General features: G+C 46.0%; 1 protein-coding gene across 2 annotated transcripts in view; it reads right to left on the bottom strand.

The window, feature by feature from the left end:
- Positions 1 to 5186: 5186 nt before the first annotated feature.
- Positions 5187 to 21422, bottom strand: part of ADAP1 (ArfGAP with dual PH domains 1) — a 74327-nt gene continuing 58091 nt past the window's right edge. Inside the window, exons 8-12 of one of the 2 annotated variants that reach the window (XR_014557791.1) lie at positions 16740 to 16802; positions 14238 to 14309; positions 11402 to 11630; positions 5968 to 10212; positions 5187 to 5806 (exon numbers count right to left, since the gene is read on the bottom strand). Coding sequence is in view for 1 of the 2 variants with exons in the window: in XM_083711728.1 (XP_083567854.1) it covers positions 10184 to 10212; positions 11402 to 11630; positions 14238 to 14309; positions 16740 to 16802 (393 nt within the window). In the remaining variant the exon portion in view is untranslated. Of the gene's footprint in view, positions 10213 to 11401; positions 11631 to 14237; positions 14310 to 16739; positions 16803 to 21422 lie in introns of both variants that reach the window. The other variant, XM_083711728.1, reaches the window with a different exon arrangement.

Genomic DNA, 21422 nt, shown 5'->3' with positions numbered 1-21422 from the left:
ATGTCCTTAGGCTTAGTGGCTGTTTTAAGTGTCATTAAGGTAATGGGAAAGTTTTTGGTTCTTTCATTGGCTTGTTTTCCTCTTCCCTTCTCATGCCTTTTTTCCTTATGTGTCCTGTCTCTTAGATTGTAATTTGAAGGGCGGGGCCTTTATAATTTTTTTTTTAATCTAGGTGTAGTAGTAATACAGTTGCACATTGTAAGGGAAGATTATTAGGGAGGGCAAAATGTTTCATCTGCCACCACTAATTTCAGTGAGAAGCTTCAAGCTTTCCCAAAGCACAGTTTTGGCCAAAGTGTTTAAGGATTCAAGAATCTGCACAAAGGTAACTTGGAATATGCACCTGTACTGTACAACCCACTGCTGAGAATGAGCAGGTTCATGCTGTGAAACAAAGCATTTTGATGAATGGCGCTCACGATTTTTGTGCATGCTTTGCCTAAATTGCAATCGGTAGCCTATTTCAAGGTTCTTACGCTGATTAAAATTCATTTTCCCCCTCCCAATGTCTTGCTGACATTTAGCAGCTTGTGTGGGTTGTTGCTGGGTTTTTTCCTTAAAAGAAAAACCCACATGGAGAGAGACGCCAACAGCCAAGCTAAATCCAAATCCCTAATTTGAAAACCTGTCACATGGGGATGCTCTTGTATTTTATTTTGAATCACTAGGTGGCACCAGAGCCTTCATTCTTGGCTTCTTGCTGGTTTCAGAAACAAAAGGGGCTCTTATCTCTGAGTCCAACACCCCTCCCCAATGTTGAATTGCTTTTTAACAGCAGCAAATGCATAGTGTGGAGTGTTAGGAAACAATTCTCCCTCTTCATCCCTACGCCCACCATATTGTTTGGTCGAACTGCATGCAAGGTTCTCTCCAAATCAGCTGGGACAGGTATGATTGTATGCATACATGTGCAGACCAAAAGCTTGTACCAAGTGGTTCCTGTGATAATAGTAAGCATGACTGACATGATTTAATCCACAGCAACTGTGCAGTTTCCAGGAATTCAGAATTGCTTGCCCAAGGAAGTGAGGGAGATGAGAGAAGCCCTGTGCAAGACCCCAGCTGGTTTCAGGTGATGGTCAGTGTTTGAAATTCGCCAGGTGCCAGGCCCATTTTGCACCTGGCTGCCAGCCACTTGCGACCAAGTTGACAAGACCAGATGACCAGATGACACTTGCGACCAGATGACAAGACCTCCCTCGGCTGTGTTGATGTGGCCCAAAGGAAAGCAGAGTAAGATGCTTGGCACCAGCTTGGCTTCAGGAGTTGCCAGAAGGAGGAGTAAAAGGCGCCATCCAATGATCTTACAGACTCCACTGTGGATTTGTGTAGGTTTACGCCTCGGCTTAGCCTTTTCTTCTCGCAAAGATGTCCTGCAAAACAGGGTTTACTCCCAAAGCCTTTCTCATGAATGAGTGTAGCTGCAAGGCAGCCGAAATTAGAATCAGTGTCTTCCTTTCCCTAGTTGGGTTACCTTCCCAAGTTGACCAACCCCACCTGCCCTTCATTTCCTTCTTCTCACTTCTTGTATACTCCATAATTCATAGTAAGCCTAAAATCTCCAATGCATTCCCAAGAGTTTCGCTATCTGCAAGGGTTTCGTGTTTGCTTTGTGTGGTCGTCCTAGCAAAATGGTGTGTTGGAGTGTTCATGGACCTCTGAATAAGAAAGCAAATATGCCAGATCTCTCCAGCTTATCAGACAGGCTCCTCTGTAACCCATCACATCCTCCCAACTAACCTTTTAAGGCAGACCTTATCCCTATATTACATATATTAAAAGAACAGCTTGCCTACCAATTATAGGTTCATAGTGTAATCTCCAGTTGCTGCCCTTATCTATAATCACAGTGCTTGTTTTAAGCTTTAATTGTCGTGTTGTAGACTATGTTTTGCATCTCATTGCCATTTGACCCTCACAGTTTGCAATTTACTCTCTCTGCACCAGTGTGTGGATGGATGGGTATGTGGTTGGCAAGCAGAATGAGCAGGGGTGGTAGCCCTTGTTATAATACATTATTATTATTATTATTATTATTATTATTATTATTATTATTATTATTATGACTATGACTATGACTATGACTATGACAGCTGAGAGCTCTTCATATATCTGATGCAGAAAGCTTATGCCATTATAAGGTCTTCAAGATTCTTTGTTTCAGGTGAACTCATAATAATCAAAAGTAGGATTGAACCCAGGGCTTTTCTGTTCCACACCTTGGGTTTTTGTGCTTCTGCGCTTCACTAGCTTGCTTTAGTCTCACAGAATAAAACTGGGCTCTGTGGAGTATCTATCCAAGTCCACCTCCCCATCCCTCAGGCAGAGCACCAAGAACATCCTTGTCAGGTGCTCAATCAAGCATCTTTTGCTTGACAGCTCCAGATTTTCACAGGTTAGGCTCTGGTTAGGCTCCTTGCAGTCAGCATGTACTTCCTGCTGTTTAGCCAAAATACACATCCCAGTATCTTAAACCAGGCCTTTTCCCTCCCAGCCTTGGCAAATAGGATAAACGGTTGTCCCCTCTCTCTTGAGATACTCCTAAATACTTCAAAACTGTCAACATCTCTTGTCTGTAATCCTCTTTTTCGCTTGGCTAAAAATACCTACTTCCTTCAGCCGCTCTCATAGGGTTTGCATTCAGGACCTTTCATCAGCACAGCTTTTCTCTGAACCCTCCTCCACTTTAACATCTACCTTCTTGTGCGATGCCCAGAACTGACGTCCTATTTGCAGCTTCCAAATAATGAAGAAGAAGAAGAGTTTGGATTTGATATCCCGCCTTTCACTCCCTTTAAGGAGTCTCAAAGCGGCTAACATTCTCCTTTCTCTTCCTCCCCCACAACAAACACTCTGTGAGGTGAGTGGGGCTGAGAGACTTCAAGGAAGTGTGACTGGCCCAAGGTCACCCAGCAGCTGCATGTGGAGGAGCGGAGACACGAACCCGGTTACCCAGGATTACGAGACTACCGCTCTTAACCACTACACCACACTGGCTCTCTTGGATTGAGCACCCAAACCTGGTGTTTTGAGCAATCCTGGAACAGTCCCACTGCTGTGCCACGTTCTTGCCAATCTTTCCTCTGTTAAGCTCAAAAGGCCATTTTTCTCTGAAATTCGGTTGTGAAATAGGTGTCGGCCTTTAAAGGCATTTGCAGAAATAACACACCCCGTGCAAGTTGAGAAATGCTTCCTGGGTAGTGAGGCCCCTTGTGAAGCAAGCTGAATGTTATGAAATGACAAAGAGTATGAGAACAGCTGACCTTGATGCAAAGTACTGCAGGAGTACATTGAAAAGGTGTTGCTCCTGGGCAATAGGGAAAACAGATTGTGGTGAAACTGATATGAGCCATACGCTCATGACTAGCAGTAGACGTTGCTCTGCACTGTCCTTTTCTGTCTACTCTGCATACATGTAGTCTCAGCTCTTGGATCATGCAAATGTAACACCCATTAGGAACCTAAGAGCCCTGCTGGATCAAGCCAGTGGTCCATCTACTCCAGCATCCTCTTCTCACAGTGGCCAACCAGATGCCTATGGGAAGCCCGTAAGCAGGACCTGAGGATGACAGCACTCTCTCCCCCTGTGGCTTCCAGGAACTGATATTCAGAAGCCACCCCCCCCCTACACAGGAAGATCATTGCCATTGTGCCTAATTATTCCTCTCCATAAATTTGTCTCATCTTCTTTTAAAGCAGGCATGGCCAAACCTGGCCCTCCAGCTGTTTTGAGACTACAGCTCCCATCATCCCTAGCTAACAGGACCAGTGGTCTGGGATGATGGGAATTGTAGTCCCAAAATAGCTGAAGGGCCAAGTTTGGCCATGCCTGTTTTAAAGGCATCCAATTTGGTGGCCACCGTTGCATTTTATGGGAGTGAATTCCATAGTCTTAACTAGTGCTGTGCGAATAAGTACTTCCTTTCGTCTGTCCAGTGTATTCCAGCACACGAAGCTCCAAATTTGGCTGTAGATGCTTAGTTATTTATCTCGGTAATTGTATCCTGCCTTCCAAAGCTCAACCCTTCGAATGTACCCTTCACTATACAGTACTGCAAGGCAATTCACATGTAATATTAAAAGGAGAAGAAAGAAAGCACAGAACCAGCCTTAAAGGCAACTAAAGGAACCCCCAGAGGCAGAACAAACATGGAATAGTTAAGACCAGTCCTATTCACACTTAGAAGTGAGTCCCTCTGAAAGTGAATAGTTGGCTGAATATACACCAAGAGGGATAGCACTGCTAAACTGCGCCAGAATCTCAATGATTTGCTGGAAAAACTCTTCAGCCACTGATAGCACATAAGTAAAGGGGGAGCTCATTTAAGATCTTGGGGCAGTGAGTTCCATGTATGAGGTGCTGCCCTGGAAGAAAGCTCCTTCTTGTATTACTACCAACTGTACCTTATAAGATGCAGGAGAGCCTGCTTCCACAGGTGTAGAGCCCCTCCTGGCTGGTTTGGAGGCAGCTGTTATTGCAGGAGCACCTCTGAAAGGTATGAAAGCGTCGCCTGGCAAAGGTGGAAAACCCGGTGCAACTTGTTTTGTATAGCTAACGGCATGCCTGCATTGTCTCTTCAGAGAGCCCTTCGCCTCAACATACTGATCTTCTGTACTGGGAATTTCCAACCTCTGGAGGCCTAGTGTTCTATGAAGAATAGTTCAGCACCAAACAGCTTAACTATAGAGCCTGCCTGATGTACGTACATCTCTGTGGCTATGGCTTCACTGCCTTTTAATCAACCTCCATGAGGGAGGAGATGGGCCAATGTCACTCTGCTGCATTTCTCCCCCTCACATCACTGGATCATCCTATTTCAGGGAGGCTGCCTACTTTTGAGGAGGCTGCCTGGTGTACCTCTGCATGATATACTGCTCTGGATTTGCAGTATATCAACCTCTGCTGCAAGGCAGGCGATTCTGCTGCCACATGTCTCTGTATCAGGCATTATCCAGTCTCTCCGGGTGCAGAATAACCTGGTCAGATGAGGTTTGCCGTCACGTCTCTGCATGAGTTGGACTCCTTTGTGGGCAAGCATTTATTGCTCTTGTGTGCTATAAGTAAAACTTACTGAGATGCAATAATGCCGTCTTCACTTTTAAAACTGCATTTGATACTGGATATTTTGAAAACTATCATGTTGCCTGCATCACCAATTTATTTGCTCCACAAATTTAACCAGACATTTGTCTCCATTGATCAGACAGAATAATAATTTATTGGCATGGATGACATTTAGTACCAAATTTTTTTTATAACCAGCGACTTAACACATGTATGCAATGGATAAGAGGGCATTTATCTTACAAACACTGACTTAAGAAAGAAATGCATTCTGTTCTGAGACTTGAAACATACCAGCTTCACCCTTTCTCCCTTTTACTGAAGTTGAGCAATCATTTCAGGGGGAAACCAAGGCTGTATTGTGTGTGGCACTGATACTGCTGTGGGTGTGCTCTCTCTTGCATAATTTGAGAAATTGGTGGAGATTATTGTTGAGCCTGTGGGGGAGCGAGAATTAATATAATTCAGCGGGGGGGGGGGGAGAGACGAAGCGCCAACCAAGTGATAGAGCAAGCAGATGTTGGCAAAGCATGAAGGCTGGCTAAATCTGTCAGTATTACTATAATAGAAAGGTAAACACGGCTAGAACCATAAGAGGGGGCGTGTGGCTTATAATAGCGTAAGGCAGAAATATTTACCATATTGTAACTTGTTTGCTAACTTCAAGAGTCCCAGCGAAGGTTTGTTAGTTGGGGGTGATTATCTGGCAGCAGGAAAATCTATGAACTTCTGCAACAGCCACTTAAAGGTGAAAGTAAAGGGACCCCTGGCAATTAAGTCCAGTCGCGAACGACTCTGGGGTTGTGGCGCTTATCTTGCTTTACTGGCCGAGGGAGCCGGCGTTTGTCCGCAGACAGCTTCCAGGTCATGTGGCTAGCATGACCAAGCCGCTTCTGGCGAACCAGAGCAGGGGTAAAAAAGGAGCAAGAAAGACCCATGATCTCATGCCCTCGGCCAAAAATAGCCAGCACAGTGCCTCCAAATATTGTTGGACTCTTCCTCCCATCAGTCCTAGCCACCCTGGCGAATGATAAGGCATGATGGGAGCCGTAGTCCAACAACCTCTGCAGGACAACCGTTGCAGCTAATGGGTCTTTCACCAAATCTATATGAACTTTGCTTCCTGACATGTTTCCAATGCATTCCACTCGTACAGTGCATAGTGGTTTGTTTGGGGTTTTTTTGGAACAATAAATATTTTACCACTGTTGTGTAAACTGGGGTTGTTTTGTTGAGGGGGAGGAGGCTTATAGGGCCCGCTTTGGGTTAGAGGGGGGTGGGCTTAGCAGAAAGCCCTCCAGAGCGCCCCCTTTCCGTGTCAGAGGGCCCTTGAGCGTGTGCACCTGATAGAGGCAGCAGCTGAAGACCCCAACGTCCCGATGCCGCTGTTGCAATTTCCCCCAATGGCCCTGATGTAGCATCACTGCAGAACATTGTGCAGAATGAACACAGCAGTTCCCAACCCCAGCTGCTTTTTTTTGTTCCCCGAAGGCGGTGGGTGGTAGCCAGAACAGGCACCAGCAATGCTTTTGGTTGGGACAGTGGGACCACCAGCAGCTACCCAAATAAGCTGCATGCTGAGCCTGGGAAATGGCCCTTTCAGTCTTCTATAGGAATCTCTTGGGTACAGAACCATTTCACTTCCATACCTCCCACCCAGCCGCCAGCAAGCTGCTGTTAAATCAACCCTGGGTGGAAACCAACAGCGATGTTCTGTCCATTGCTCTTGCCCACGTGCCGCTCCTTTCAATGGACACCCTGTGGGATTTTTCTGGCTTTCCCTGAATGAGGCAGTGGCATTGCAGAGTCTGGGCCCAAAACAAGTCATGCCCTGAGGAGCAGCTCCATTCTGCTCATCAGCGTGAACAGGATACAAACCCAGTACAAGACTGGGACAAGCTTCAGTGCAGGGATGGGTAGATCAGTGCTGGACCAAGAAGTTTTGCTGCCCGAGACAAAGGATGCAGTGGTGTGTTCCCGCCCCGCTATTCACGTACAGAAACTGAACTGATTGGCAAGTGAATATTGAATTAACACCGGCAGCAAAGAGAGCTTCCTCCGCCATACCTGAAGGCAGCAGGCTAGTTTGTGGGGTGCAAGGAAGGCTGCTTGAGACCCACCCAGCTGTGTCCTCCCAGCTTTTGCTGCCCACTTTGTCAAATAGTAGGGCTGGCCCGGGGTAAGATTGCAGAGATGCACTCTTGAGCAAGTCACACACTTTCACCCTGATCCAGCAAGTGAAGTCTGTCTCTGGAAGCTCATGTGGTGTTCATTCTGAATTCATCCATATTGCAATGATCAGCTGGGCCTATTGAACTTGTGTTGGGGAGGGTTGAGTGGGGGGTTAGGGCTATACAGACAGACATCCCCACCAGAGGACCCTGGCTATGTGACAAGCTGCGCATAATTAGAGCCAGATCGATTTACAGGGGGAGGAGTAGTTAAGTCAGTTGCAGCAAAATCAGCAAAGATATTTGTTTTGTGCCACATGAGTTTTGTGGCATGAGTTTCAGGGACTCGAGTCTACCTCCTGATAATGCCAAGGTTGCAGGATTATGGTGTGACATGAAACTTTCTGCAAGGGCTTTTGCTTAGCCTGGAATGGTCTCAGATTGGCCATAGCCTTTGTTTCGTCAAAGTGTCCATCTGTTATTAACATCACAGGCAGATTCCCTACCCTGCAGGCAGTTTCGGGGCTCGATTCCCCCACCGTTTTCTCAGAGCAGTGTGCTTTTTTTTTTTTGTTAAGGTCACTTCTCAAGTTACAATTTAGCAGCACAGAAGGAACGTTGAAAGTCACCTTTGTCCAGAGAGCCCTGTGCGCACACTCGTGCACACAAGGTTTCCCCATTCTCTTCCATGGAGGGGACAAGTGCAATATCCACCTGACCATACCAATGCATAGGTAAGGCCCAGCCAGTTTCAAGACCTATGGAATCCAGTGGGAGAGATTTAAGCATGTGCTTAGCCCTCATTGAAACAAATGGGTGATGCAGGCCAATCCCAGAAAATCCCACTGCACTGATAGGAAACTGGCTTATAGCAAGTTAGACCAAAGGTACCTCACTCAGTATTGGCTTCACTGACCGGCAATGGCTCTCCAGAGTTTCAGGTAAGAGTTTTTCCCAGCTCTAATTGTGGGGATTGAACCTGAGACCTTCTGCATGCACTACAGGTGTTCTGCCCACTGAGATACTCCCATTCCCAAGCAGCGCACAGGATTGCAGCCTTAAAAGTGCTTAGCTTGCCGATTTGTGCCCAGTTTCCCACATACTAATTTTTATCTCAAAACCACACCAGTCACACAAAGCCATTCAACCATCTTCGATAATAAAGTGTGTATGCGGACACACTTCCAAAGGACTGGATATATTTCAGCTCGGTAGCAAGAGTGCAGCTGAGAATCTCATGATGTTAACAATGAGCTTATGTGGAAGAAGTTTTCCTGTTAATTTTTACAACAAATGGCTCCCTTTGTTAATGAAAATCAGAAGAAAGTCACAACACTCTCTGGGCTCAGAAAGGAAAGGTAGGTCTGATTACCACGCTTCAGCCTGGGCCTGCTCAATCTGTGGCTTCCCAAGTAAAAATTAAATATACGTAGCCACATTTTTTGGCCTACATCAATAACCTCAGAGAGGTAGCAAAACAGATTCTAAAGAGCCTCTCTGGTGGACCAGTTTTGTTGGAGCTGAGGAGGAGTGTGTGAAAAGTTTCATATATGGAAGGCTTTCTCTACCTTTTCCACGGCTTCCACCACTTTTCTGGTGATGGTGCCAGCATTATCAGTTGCACTCCCGGGAGTCCATCAAGAGTGAGGTCAGGAGCCATCGCCCTCACTCCAAAATGGCTTCATCACAAGATCATGTCAACAAATGGAATCATCATCAGAACGGGGACCAGATTTCCAGTCATCGCGCTGAAGCCCAGTAGGTCAAAAAGAGCAAAGAAAAAGACACACACTTGGCGCTGCAAGCATAATTGCCACGACAGGTAAACACTGCCCCCTCTTTGCATATTGGGTGGGGGGTTAAATTAGGGAAGGGACTTTTTAACTCGGCCACCAAGTTGCCTACCTCAGCCCAGAACCACACCGGGCTGCATGGCTTGGAATAACCATCTTCCATTCGAATGCTCTCGAATGCTCTCTCGAATGCCTAAACACCAGTGGTTGCTCAGAAAGTGAGGAGGGACAGAGGCAGTGGCATCTGTGTGGTGGTGCGCTCACTATCAAAGGAGCTTCGGACTGGTGGTGACCTCACTGCCAGCGCCTCACCCTCTCATGACAAGCACGCTGGGGGGGGGGGAGCACCGCTTCCTCTGCCTTCTCTCTCATGAGCCGCCGCTGCCACACGCCATGACCAAAGCCATCTCGTCCAGCAGAAGTGGACCTGCTGCTTAGACCTATAGCATCACAAGGCGATAGGCGAACCACAGACCAATGTGCATAAACGTTTCGTCAAACAGTTGTATGAAGTGATGCTTCGCAGGATGCGTTGACCAGTCGACAGTTGTCTTTTGCTGAAATGTCAGCATCGCGCACAATGCTTTGGGCTTTGTGATGATTCTTCAGTTTAGGACACCCTTCTTTTAGGACATTCTTCTTTTGTGATGATTCTTCGGTTTAGGACACCCTTTCCTGGGTGTTTTCTTGGTATATGTCAAGCAAACAGCTGCCATCCTCTGAAAAAGTCATCCTTGGTCGCTGGAGATGTTTAGACCCTTTAAGAAAGTGTTTGGGCAACATTGCTATTTAAGGAGGGAGTGGACTGTGCAGGTATTTTCCCAAATCTCCTGCAGTGAGCCTCTTGCCAAATGTCACATGTTCAAGGACAATGTCCCCAAGGGAAGTGCTTCAGACAGCCTGAGATGTTAAGAAACGCATCATCACCTCCAGCTTAGGAAATGCAACTTTTCATATGTATTTTAAAAAAGTGTCTGCTTTGGCCCCACAATACTGTTGTCGCCGGCCCAGAGGCCCCTGTTATAGCACCTCCCACCTTGCTAGTCCGACGTGATTCGCTGAATATGTTGTCGTTGCTCACATTGCAAGGAACAAACAATGTTATTGGGTTGTAAACAGATTCTCCTTCCTTGGTTCTGTCCAGCATGATACTACTATGGTTTATGCTTGAAATGGGCTTCCACTGTGAGGAGGGGGGAAACAACAGCATTAAAACACTGACATGTAAAGGATAGCTGCAATCTTAAGTGGTTAGTGGCTAAACCATGCCTGACCATTAAGTCCAGATGCAACCATTAGGTTGCATCCAATGTAAGTTCTCCTCACAGCAGACCTATTGGACTTAATGAACCCAAGTTAGTTGTGTCTTTTAATTCCAGTAGGTCTGCTCTCTGTATAAAACAGGTTGCAACCCAGTGTCTTAAAGTTCAGCCACTTAGTTGATTGATTTAAATGTTTTTGATTGATTACAAAACTACTAATAAAAAACCACAGATGGCAGGTACATAATAGTTTTGGAGGGAACATCAGATAGATAGATAGATAGATAGATAGATAGATAGATAGATAGATAGATGATAGATAGATATAGATTCCATAGAAACTTAACAAAGAGGGTTAACTTAAAAAATAAAAAAAATCAGACCAGCAGGCAGAGTAAAAACTACACAGGAATCACTCTCCAAAAAGTACAGTACAAAGTGCATCTTTTAAAATATGATGTATATGCTAAAACAAAGGAAGTACTGTATACTTCTTTGTTTTATTACCTATGCAGAGTGAATCAATTAATTAATAGCTTGATTGATGAAAAGTCAGTCAACTGATTTAATTCCTGGGCATACATTCGAAAATCCCATCTCCGCTGCACATTTAAGGCAGGAGCATGCCACTTGAAACAGCCATGAGTTCCCCCCAAGGATCCTGGGAATTGTAGTTTGCTAAGGGTGCTAAGAGTTGTTTAAGAGACCAGTCCTCCACTCCCAGAGCTTCAATTCCCAGAGTGGTTTAACAGTTAGTCCCTTTTCCTAGGGAATTCTGGGAATTGTGGCCCTGGGAGCGGCATAGGGGCCTCCTAACAACTCTCAGGACCCTTAACAAACTACAGCTCCCATAAATCTTTAGGGTGAGCCATGCCTGTGGTATGATAGTGCTTTAAACGGTGTGAATGTGGCCTAAGAGAGATTCCTCCGTCTCTCCACCTTCTTGCCTTCTAAATGGCAAATGAGGAAATCCATTTCTTCCTCCCTTACAGGGCTTAGGTCTTCCTTTCAGCAGCGGGTGCTGGGAACCGAATCTTCAAAACACAAGCTGTGCCACCGAGCCATGATGACCCGCCATCATTCCCAGTCACGTCCCACCCCTCGCCTCACCTGCATATTCCTGCGGGAGCATTGGCCTACTGATCACTTTCTGGAAAGCTGCAATCCACTCCAGCTGGTCGCTTTCCGTCTCGCAGGCAAAAAGGAACTTCCTGTCTGGAGTCACGATGGTGATTCCATGTTGCCAGTGGTTTCCCTGTATGGACGGTGGGAGCCCTTCCAAGACCTTGTAGCTGTTTTCTTTGCTTCCAATAAAAACTTCCCCTCTGGCAAAGGCATCCTGTGTGGGCGACATAGGATAGGATCTCAGAAGATCAAGGAGGCACCGGCATTTTTTCTTCCAAAAATTCATCCATGTCCCCTAGATTCCAAAGGCCTGACACTGTTGTCCCTGTTCAAAATGGCTTCGGGGCTTATGACAAAGTACTGTTGCTATATATCTCCTATGATGAAGGCAGTGCATGAGATAACAAACAGAATTATCACAGATCAGCTGACGTAATGTCCCTGCCTTCTTGGCTTCAAAGATTTCTGCAGCAAGTTGGTTTTTGGGGGGTGGGGGTAAGGGTTAAGGGTTAAGGGTTAAGGTTAAGGTTTATTTCAGGCAACTGGAAACTATAATTCTACCATCCTTTCTCAACAGAGGCTTCCAAGCTGTATACAAAAAAACACAACCCCAACCTTTCAAGGAAGTCATTTCAAAATGAACAGGAAGTCTCTCCCATTTTTTCCAGCATTCCAGCTGATCCCCAGCATCCTTGACAGAAGCAACTCCACACAAAAGCTGCAGGAAGATGTTGCAGCTTCAGACAGTAGTTTATTCCACTGCCCAGCTGTTCTCAGTTTCTTTATCTCCCCCATTCATCTCAATCAGTCTGCGCATCTCCAACTTAAGGCTAATAAAATTGTGTCCTAGCTTTTCTGTGAAAGGGCAAGAACATAAGAGGACCCCTACTGGATCAGGCCAGTGGCCCGTCTTGTCCATCATCTTAGAATCATGGAACTGTGGAGTTAGAAGGGATCCCAAGGGTCATCTAGTCCAGTGTTTCCCAACCTTGTGCCTCCAGCTGTTTTTGAACTACAACTCCCATCATTCCTGACTAGCAAGACCAGTGGCAAGGGATGATGGGAATTGTAGTCCAAAAACAGCTGGAGGCACAAGGTTGGGAAACACTGATCTAGTCTAACCTCATGCAATGCAGGAATCGCAGCTAAAGAAAACCTGACAGGTGGTCATCCAAACTCTGCTTCAAAACCTCCAAGGAAGGAGAGTCCACAACCTGAGACTATCAAAGAGCTCTTCCCATCACCTCGCTCAGTAGGTTAGAGCAGTGTTCCCCAACCTTGGGCCTCCAGCTGTTTTTGGACTACAACTCCCATCATCCCTCGCTAGCAAGACCAGTGGTCAAGGATGATGGGAATTGTAGTCCGAAAACAGCTGGAGACCCAAGGTTGGGGAGCACTGGGTTAGAGTATGGTGCTGATAACGCCAAGGTCGCAGGTTTGATCCCCATATGGGACAGCTGCATTGCAGGGGGTTGGACTAGATGATCCTCAGGGTCCCTTCCAATTCTATGATTCTATCAGGAAGTTCTTTTGAATGTTGAATTGGAATAATCACTGTGGAGGGGGAGGGTGCCAGGCGTGCGGTGCGGAGAGAGAGCAAGGGACTATCTGGGGGAGGGACAGTGCAGCGGCTGCCCAGCGCAGTGCTGAGCGCGGGAGAGAACCACACCAGACCAGACCAGGCAGCAGCAAGAAGGAGCTGGCAGCGGCAGCAGGTTAGGGGTTAGGGGCCGCAAATTACTTGCCTTGCCCCGGGTCCTGACAACCCACGCTACGCCACTGATTCAGGTCCTACCATGTGGAGCAGCAGAAAGCAAGCTTTCTCCATCTTCCACGTGACAGCCCTTGAGATATTTGAAGATGGCTATCCTATCTCCTCTCAGTCTCCTCTTATCACACCCAACTCCCTCAACCATTCCTCAAAAGGCTTGGTTTCCAGGCCCTTGATCATCTTGGCCTTTGGGCCAGGTCCTTCAGTCCCCCCTCCTCTGCACACGTTTCAGCTTGTCAATATCCTTCTTAAATTGTGGTGCTCAGAACTGGACACAGGACTCCAGGTGTGGTTTCACCAAGGCAGAATAGATTTGTTCTGTTCTCACAGTGGACAACCAGATGCCCATTGGAAGCCCATAAGCGGGACATGAGCAAACCACAATTTCCCTCCACTTGCAGTTCCCCAAAACTGGATAGATCAATTTAGTTTCATTCCATTCCATGACAGTTTTGCACATGTTCATTCATAAGTCTGTCCAATCCTATTTCTGGGACCAGTGCGACAAAAATGAATGAATGAATGAATGAATGAATGAATGAATGAATGAATGAACAAACAAACAAACAAACAAACAAACAAACCAACAAACAGGATCACAAAATTCAGAGAATAGTGAAATTCAAAGGATACTCCTGTTCTGATATGTGTGTTAACTAAGGAGGTGCAAATCGAGTTGACTGACTTAAAAATGTGAACTGAACAGAATCCAACCTTATCTCTAGTCTTTGCTGGCCCTTATTAATTCCCACCTCCCACTCATTTGGAACATTTTAAGCTACTTGATCAAAAAATATACAAATATATATATGAAACGGCCACCACTGAAAACAAATCTGTTTGAAAACAAATATGCATAGAACCGTTATCATTAGAATCATAGAATCATAGAGTTGGAAGAGACCACAAGGGCCATCGAGTCCAACCCCCTGCCAAGCAGGAAAGATAAAAATCCTTTGGGAAAGTGGAATGTTTTGAAATCCTGCCATGAAGTTCTGTGGTTGCCCTTCCCTGGACCAGCCTGAAATCATTAGCAAACATGGGCCTTACCAGGGGATCTTTGAAATACATTAGTCTTCTGTCATCCATGGTGAACCACCGCTTCTTGAAGCCTTCAGTTTGCTAAAGAGTGGGAAAGAGGAAATAAACAGTGGGGGGAAACATTTGTATTACATGGAATTCAGTGGGACTTATTTCCAATCAGTTTGCTTAGGAGGGCAGCTACGGGCAATTAATTTATTTCTTCGGGTGTGAATAGAGCATGTTGAAATGCCAAAATATAGATATGACAATTAAATCAAATTATTTCCAACAATGCTACTTATGCTTGAACAACTTTCTTCCCCCCTACAAAGGGACAATGTCAATTAAAGTATGGTGAAAAGCCTAGATTTATTTAATTTGCAGCTAATGAATTGGTTAGCCACAGAGACATCTTGATTAAAATGCTATTGGCTCAAGGCAACAAGAACATAATTAATCTCTCTGCACGTCTTCTTAATTAGGATAGAGATGGTGAAGTGTGAATAGTGAGCAAGACTGGTGTGCTTGCCTTCAAGGCTAGATTTAGGAACAGATGACCCAAGAAACTGGCTAGGATGTGGCATCTGGAGATAACCGCCAGGTTCAAGGTATACACATGGTAAGGGCACCTTTCTGAACCTCAGACTCTTCATCCCAGCTTGGAATCCAAACTTTGAGAGCTAAGTACCCACCAGTTTGGAAGTGGAAAATGTCGCCTCTCAAAAATTAGATAGTGATTTCTTACTATGCATAATATACAAGTTTGAAAATTAACAAAAATTAACCCAAATACAGCCTTTGAGCTTCTGGGCCTTTCATAATGTTAAGATGTCAGTTGAGAGGGTGTGTGTGAGGCCTCTTGGCTCCAGTGACAGAGCGCCATGGTCCAATATGAGTTGAGGGAGTTGGACAGCAGGGCATGGAGACTAAGGAAGACTGCTTTGCCCCTCACCTTAGTGACTGAACAAATCCCAAGCTTTCAAATAAACTATAAACACAGATATGCAGGGCTATCTAGTGTGTTGCACAGAATGTCACAACGTATCTGCCAGTCAGGCAGACGTCATGGGTGTGTGGCTGGCGCAATGAGCTCTTACGCCCCAGGGAATGAGTTAGTTCCCTTGAGACCAAGATGGCTGTCCTGGAGAAGATGAAAGAGGCTGAGACGTTGGTGGGCGAAGCCTTTAGGGACACGATATCTGTGTCCCACTACATGGTGACAGCTCCCTGCTGTTATGGAGAAGGAGGGTCTCCAGGAAAGATGGCGTCACTCTGAGGGAAATTATCCCTTAGAAAGGGCCCCATTTCCCTGGGGAACGAGGAGTTGTTCTCTCAGTCCAAGGATACTCCCTCAAGGGATGGAGATACTCCCGATAGTGGGCGATTTGATCATCTGGGGCCTAGACAGCTAGGTTTATGATGTGAGTGCAGGCGGCATAGTGACTTCCCTTCCTGGCACAAAATCTGTTATACAGCGCCCATAATTCTTTGCAGGAAGCAATGGATGCCACTTTGAGTGCCTTGGAGGACAAAATATGGTATATAAATGTAATAAATAATGCAAAAATAAAAGATTGTATGCAAAACAGCTCCATTTGACCAATGGTGGCTGTGTTGCATAATTCAGCTTTTCTTTAAGCAGAATTTGGGGTGCAAAGCTTTTTTGGGTTTGGTGCTTCAAGCCCCCAAACACACCCCAAATCTAGGCCAATTTAAGGCACTGTTTATGACTGACCCCGTCCAGAGCTACTTGAGTCAGTCAGCCCCAAACAGCTGCTGCTTTGCCCTGCTATTACGGAGCGAACTATTACGAGGTTTCAGCTGTCTAGCTAGTGTAAAAATATTGTAGCCATTTTGGGGTTTCACATCATGGCCTCCGGAATTTGCTTGTACTACGAAGTATACTGGTATATGTCAGCTTTCTAGCTCATGGAGAAATACCCCAAAGATTTATTTATCTTTGGAGGTGACGGCCGCTTCACTTTAGATCTGAAGTGATGCCGTGGCTTCTAGCCATAAAATGCAAACACGATGCGGATTTTTAAGCCGTCTATTTCCAGTTTACAACATAGTGCGTAGTAGACGGTGCAATGTGGAAAACATGGCTATATATAGGGCTTGAGCACAGAGCACTGATGCACAAGATACACAGTGCAGTTTTGCGAGTGTCCGACTAGGACCTGGGAAACCAAGTCTCAACTCCTCAGCCAGAAAGCTCCCTGCGTGACCCTGAAACAGTCACTGTCCCTCAGCCTAATGTCCCTCACAGGGTTGTTGTGAGGATAAAATGGAGAGGAGGAGCTTCTCAAGAGGACTTCCTTGAGCTTCCTTGAGCTTCTCAAGAGGACAAGTGGGATGTGATTGCAATAATAAATAAATATAAAATAGTAAGTCAGAAGCATCGTGGTTCGCAGGTAACATGAGGCAGAACATTGATAAAACACTTGAACCCACCCCAAAGTTTCTAAACAGCACAAATAAGAATATTCTTTCTTTTAGCATAGACAGAAAACATAACATGCCCCCTACCTTTGGCCCAGTCTTTTCCATGTATCCTTCCTTCAAGTAGTTCCTAGAAAGCTTTGGCACCAGCTAGAGTTGGTGAGAAATAAGGGACAGTGATACTGCAGGTAATAGATAGTGGGTAAAAAAAATAATAATGCATGAGGAAAAACTTGGGTGTTAATGGACTCAGTATAGATTTGGTTGACCATTTTAGTCAGAGCTTCTAGGGGAAAACAGAAGTCAGATGAGACTTAGCAGACACGACACAGTCCGACAGATGGCACACAATTCCCACATGGTCTTCTCATCCGTTGCTCTGCGCTAGTCGAGGGTTTGATCTCCTCAAGATATAGGCTGCAACCCTGCAGGTGAGAATCCTCAGAGCCCAGGGATCCAATGTGGCCCTGCAGTCCTTTCTCTCTGGCCCTCGGCTCCACACTCTCCCAGGCCATGCCCCTTCCAAGCCCAGCTCGCCCCCTCCAGCCCTTTTGGAATGCCTCCTTGAACTGTGGCAATGCCTCTTGCTTTCCTGGGTGGATAAAGGGCTGTGTCAAAACCTCTGGCTAATATTAGGCTGCAAAAAGCCAGAGGTTTTGACACAGCCCTCTATCCACCTAATATGCAAAGCTGAAGGGACGAGGGTGGCGCTGTGGGTTAAACCACAGAGCCTAGGACTTGCCGATCAGAAGGTCAGCGGTTCGAATCCCCGCGACGGGGTGAGCTCCCATTGCTCGGTCCCTGCTCCTGCCAACCTAGCAGTTCGAAAGCATGTCAAAGTGCAAGTAGATAAATAGGTACCGCTCCTGCGGGAAGGTAAACAGTGTTTCCGTGCGCTGCTCTGATTCTCCAGAAGTGGCTTAGTCATGCTGGCCACATGACCCGGAAGCTGTACGCCAGCTCCCTCGGCCAATAAAGCGAGATGAGCGCCGCAACCCCAGAGTCGGCCATGCCTGGACCTAATGGTCAGGGGTCCCTTTACCTTTATGCAAAGCTGAGAGGTGCTTCCATTGTTCTGCCTCGTGCCCCAACACTGCTGGAATGTGCCCATAAAGGAATGTCAGCCACAAACTGAAAGCGTTCCCCCACTTATGCTGTATGCATGTAGCTGGGAATCATTCCTATTCCTACTCAACTCAGTAGGACTTACTTCTGAGTAGAAAGAACTGGAAAAATCAGGGGGCTTCAGTCATTACCACAGTTCCCCCCAGCACCTTGACAGCGCTTGAACATTTACAGTGCATTCCCAAAAGCACAACAGAGAGAACAAATTACCCCTAGACATAGCTAAACAGAGTGCATTCTCAGGCAAAACTCTTGCAAGCAAATGAGATGCCAAAACACTGGTGAAGATCTGGGAGGTCTGGGGACCTTGAAATGCAAAAGGGAGCACTTAAATCAAGAAGGAGAGCACAAATCACTGAAACAAAGAGCATTTTCAATACGGGAAATGGATGTTGTCGTTTTTATAAAGTCTTAGTGGGGAACCACTTGTCTGCAGCTCCTCACTGAAGCCTCACCTTTTGGCCCATGGGGGTCTTTTTAGCTAACTTCACCCACCTGCCTGGATGTTATGTACTGAGTTGAATAGGATCCAAATTGCAGCAGTCTGATTGGTCCTAGAACAATAGGATTCAGAATGCAGCAGTCTGATTGGTCCTAGAACAATGGGATTCAGAATGCAGCAGTCTGATTGGTCCTAGAACAATAGGATCCAGAATGCCGCAGCCTGATTGGTCCGCAGGAGCCACCCAATCCAACTCCAGGTGGAAGTGAATCCGCTACCTGATTGGCCTACAGGAGAATCCCAGAATTAGCCAATCACGTGGGGCCCATTGTGTAAATAATGTATATAAAGCAGACATTTCGGGGAAACTTCCATTCCTCACTACTATGAGCTGAATAAAGAGCATGAAATCCACACTCAACTCTGAGTATATATCACTGGATGTCAGATTTAAAGGAAGAACAGGTCATGCACTGAAACGCATGGTTCGTTTGAATAAGGGACTTGAGCATTGAAAACTGAACTTTGTAAATTTTAAGGCAATGCTCCAATAGTTGGTTAGGTCAAAGCAATCCAGAAAAAAGGAGATACAGCTTTCAGCAGCAATTGCATCAATCTGCAGCTGGTTTAATCAACAAAACACTTATCGCTAACAAACAAATGATCAGAAACACCATTATTCACTGCCCATAAGATTCATCTATGTACCAATCCATTGCAATGCACCCAGAATTAACAAATCCATCATTCAAACTGAAGAATCAGGAGAGACATGATCGATCAATCCTTTCTGCTGCCAGAATCTCTTTCAGCTGATACATGAACTCAAGGTCCCTCTTTAGGTGAATGCACATAAAAAATAGCCGCTTTAAAAGAAACCCTCACATTTAGATTGAGACCCTTCTATGTGAACTTGTCAGTGCTGAAAGTCTGTTGCAAGAAGTTTTAAAAGCTCATTTTTATAAATGTCACAGAATCAGGGGTCTGGCAATTCCAGTTCTCTCTGTCTCTCGGTTTTCCAATCTTAAATTCACTTCTCCATATTCCAGCAACAATTTGTGATTTATTTAGCTGTGATTACTGCATTGCGGGACACGGGTGGCGCTGTGGGTAAAACCTCAGTGCCTAGGGCTTGCCGATCAGAAGGTCGGCGGTTCGAATCCCCGCAACGGGGTGAGCTCCCGTCGTTCGGTCCCAGCGCCTGCCAACCTAGCAGTTCAAAAGCACCCCTAAATGCAAGTAGATAAATAGGGACCGCTTACCAGCGGGAAGGTAAATGGTGTTCCGTGTGCTGCGCTGGCTTGCCAGATGCAGCTTGTCACACTGGCCACGTGACCCGGAAGTGTCTGCGGACAGCGCTGGCTCCCGGCCTATAGAGTGAGATGAGCGCACAACCCTAGAGTCTGGCAAGACTGGCCCCTACGGGCAGGGGTACCTTTACCTTACTGCATTGCAAGGGGTTGGACTAGATGTCACTGGGGGTCCCTTCCAACTTTACAGTTCTGGTGTGGGTCTGTCTGTATACAGGAACCCTTTAACATCTGTTTTGTAAGTATGTATATTTGTGCTTATTTCTATGATTCTAATTATTCTGATTAACTATTGGCCTCAGTTCAAGGTACTGGTTTTGGTGTATAAAAAAATAAACAGCTTGAGATCAGGCTTCCTGAAAAATCATCTCACCCCTTATTTACCCAACCAAGGGCTTCTTACAGATACCATCTTATAGGGAGAACCTGTCCCTTGGAGTCCCTGCCTCTTGACAGGCATCTTCTCTGCTGTCTTTTCAACGCCTACTGAAACCCTTTCTCTTTCAGCAAGCCTTTTAAGTAGAGCTCTTTTCCCCATCCTGCATTTAGACTGAATTGGTTTCTGTTCTAATTGTTTGCATGTTGGCCTCCATGAGCAGGATATAGGTTGTTGTTGCAGTCTAGCAAGCATCTGGAAATCTACAAATTCCCCGTCCCTGTGCACAAAGACAGCAGCTCTCTCCCTCTCTGCCTCCCATTAAAAAGCAACAACACCCTGTGAAATATACTCGGAGTCGAGAGTGGATTTCATGTTCTTTATTCAGCTCATAGCACTGAGGAGGAATGGAAGTTCCCCCAGAATGTCTGCTTTATATACATTATTTACATAATGGGCCCCACGTGATTGGCTAATTCCGGGATTCTCCTGTAGGCCAATCAGGTTGTGGATTCACTTCCACCTGGAGCTGGATTGGGTGGCTCCTGTGGACCAATCAGACTGCTGCATTCTGAATCCTATTGTTCTAGGACCAATCAGACTGTTGCATTTTGGATCCTATTCAACTCAGTACATAACACCCTGGCATCAAGAGACACTATTCTTCTGAACCACAAGCTCCTATTTAGCTATTCTCTAGCCATTCAAGGCTTCTCCCTCTTCAAAGGGGTCAACACCGTACCTTGAGGCAGGTAGTTCCATAGGCCATATTTTTGAGATAGCTGTTAGCTGCCCTGGGCTCTGGTGGGACGAAGGGCAGAGTATTGGGAAGCAATGGACATAAATAAATAAAATTAATTCTGCAATGTGCGAAAAGTGGTTTTTTTTCTTTTGCCTGCCCTGAATCTTCTGAATCATAACCCTGCCAAAGAAACATCCCTACTTGTCCAAATGTCACAAAGGGAGTGTAGCTCAGGGACAGAACACCTGCTCTGAAGGTCAGGTCCACAGCATCTCCCTGTTTGCAGGGCTGAAAAGGGCTGGAGAACGTCTGGGTTTGGTGCACCAGTAGTCTGACTCATGAAGCCTGATAGAATCATAGAATCACAGAATATTGAGTTGGAAGGGACCCTGAGGATCATCTAGTCCAACCCCCTGCAATGCAGGAATATGTGACTGCCCCATACAGGGATCGAACCTGCAACCTGGGCATTCTCAGCACTATGCTCTAACCAGCTGATCACAGACATGTGCAAACAGTAAGCCATCCAGGCGGCAGCTGTCTGGGCCACTGGGGTGAATAAGAACTTGAAATACTTATAGGGATCCACGACAGTGCCTGATTTCTGCTACAAACAGAACCTCAGAGCAGGAGGAAGAACAAGTCACTCCAAAGGACCCCCATCAGCACAAAATGTACTGCAATGATTTTATAATCCAAAGGAGGACATTCAGCCAAGCCAAAATGCTGATCAACCATTTCTTTTGGCCAAGGGCAAGAGAGAAGACAATGCCAT

Source organism: Podarcis gaigeae, assembly GCF_964106915.1.
Source record: "Podarcis gaigeae genome assembly, chromosome: 14".
Taxonomy (NCBI): domain Eukaryota; kingdom Metazoa; phylum Chordata; class Lepidosauria; order Squamata; family Lacertidae; genus Podarcis; species Podarcis gaigeae.
Note: the sequence above shows the minus strand (reverse complement) of the source record. Positions and strands in the feature narration are given on the sequence as shown.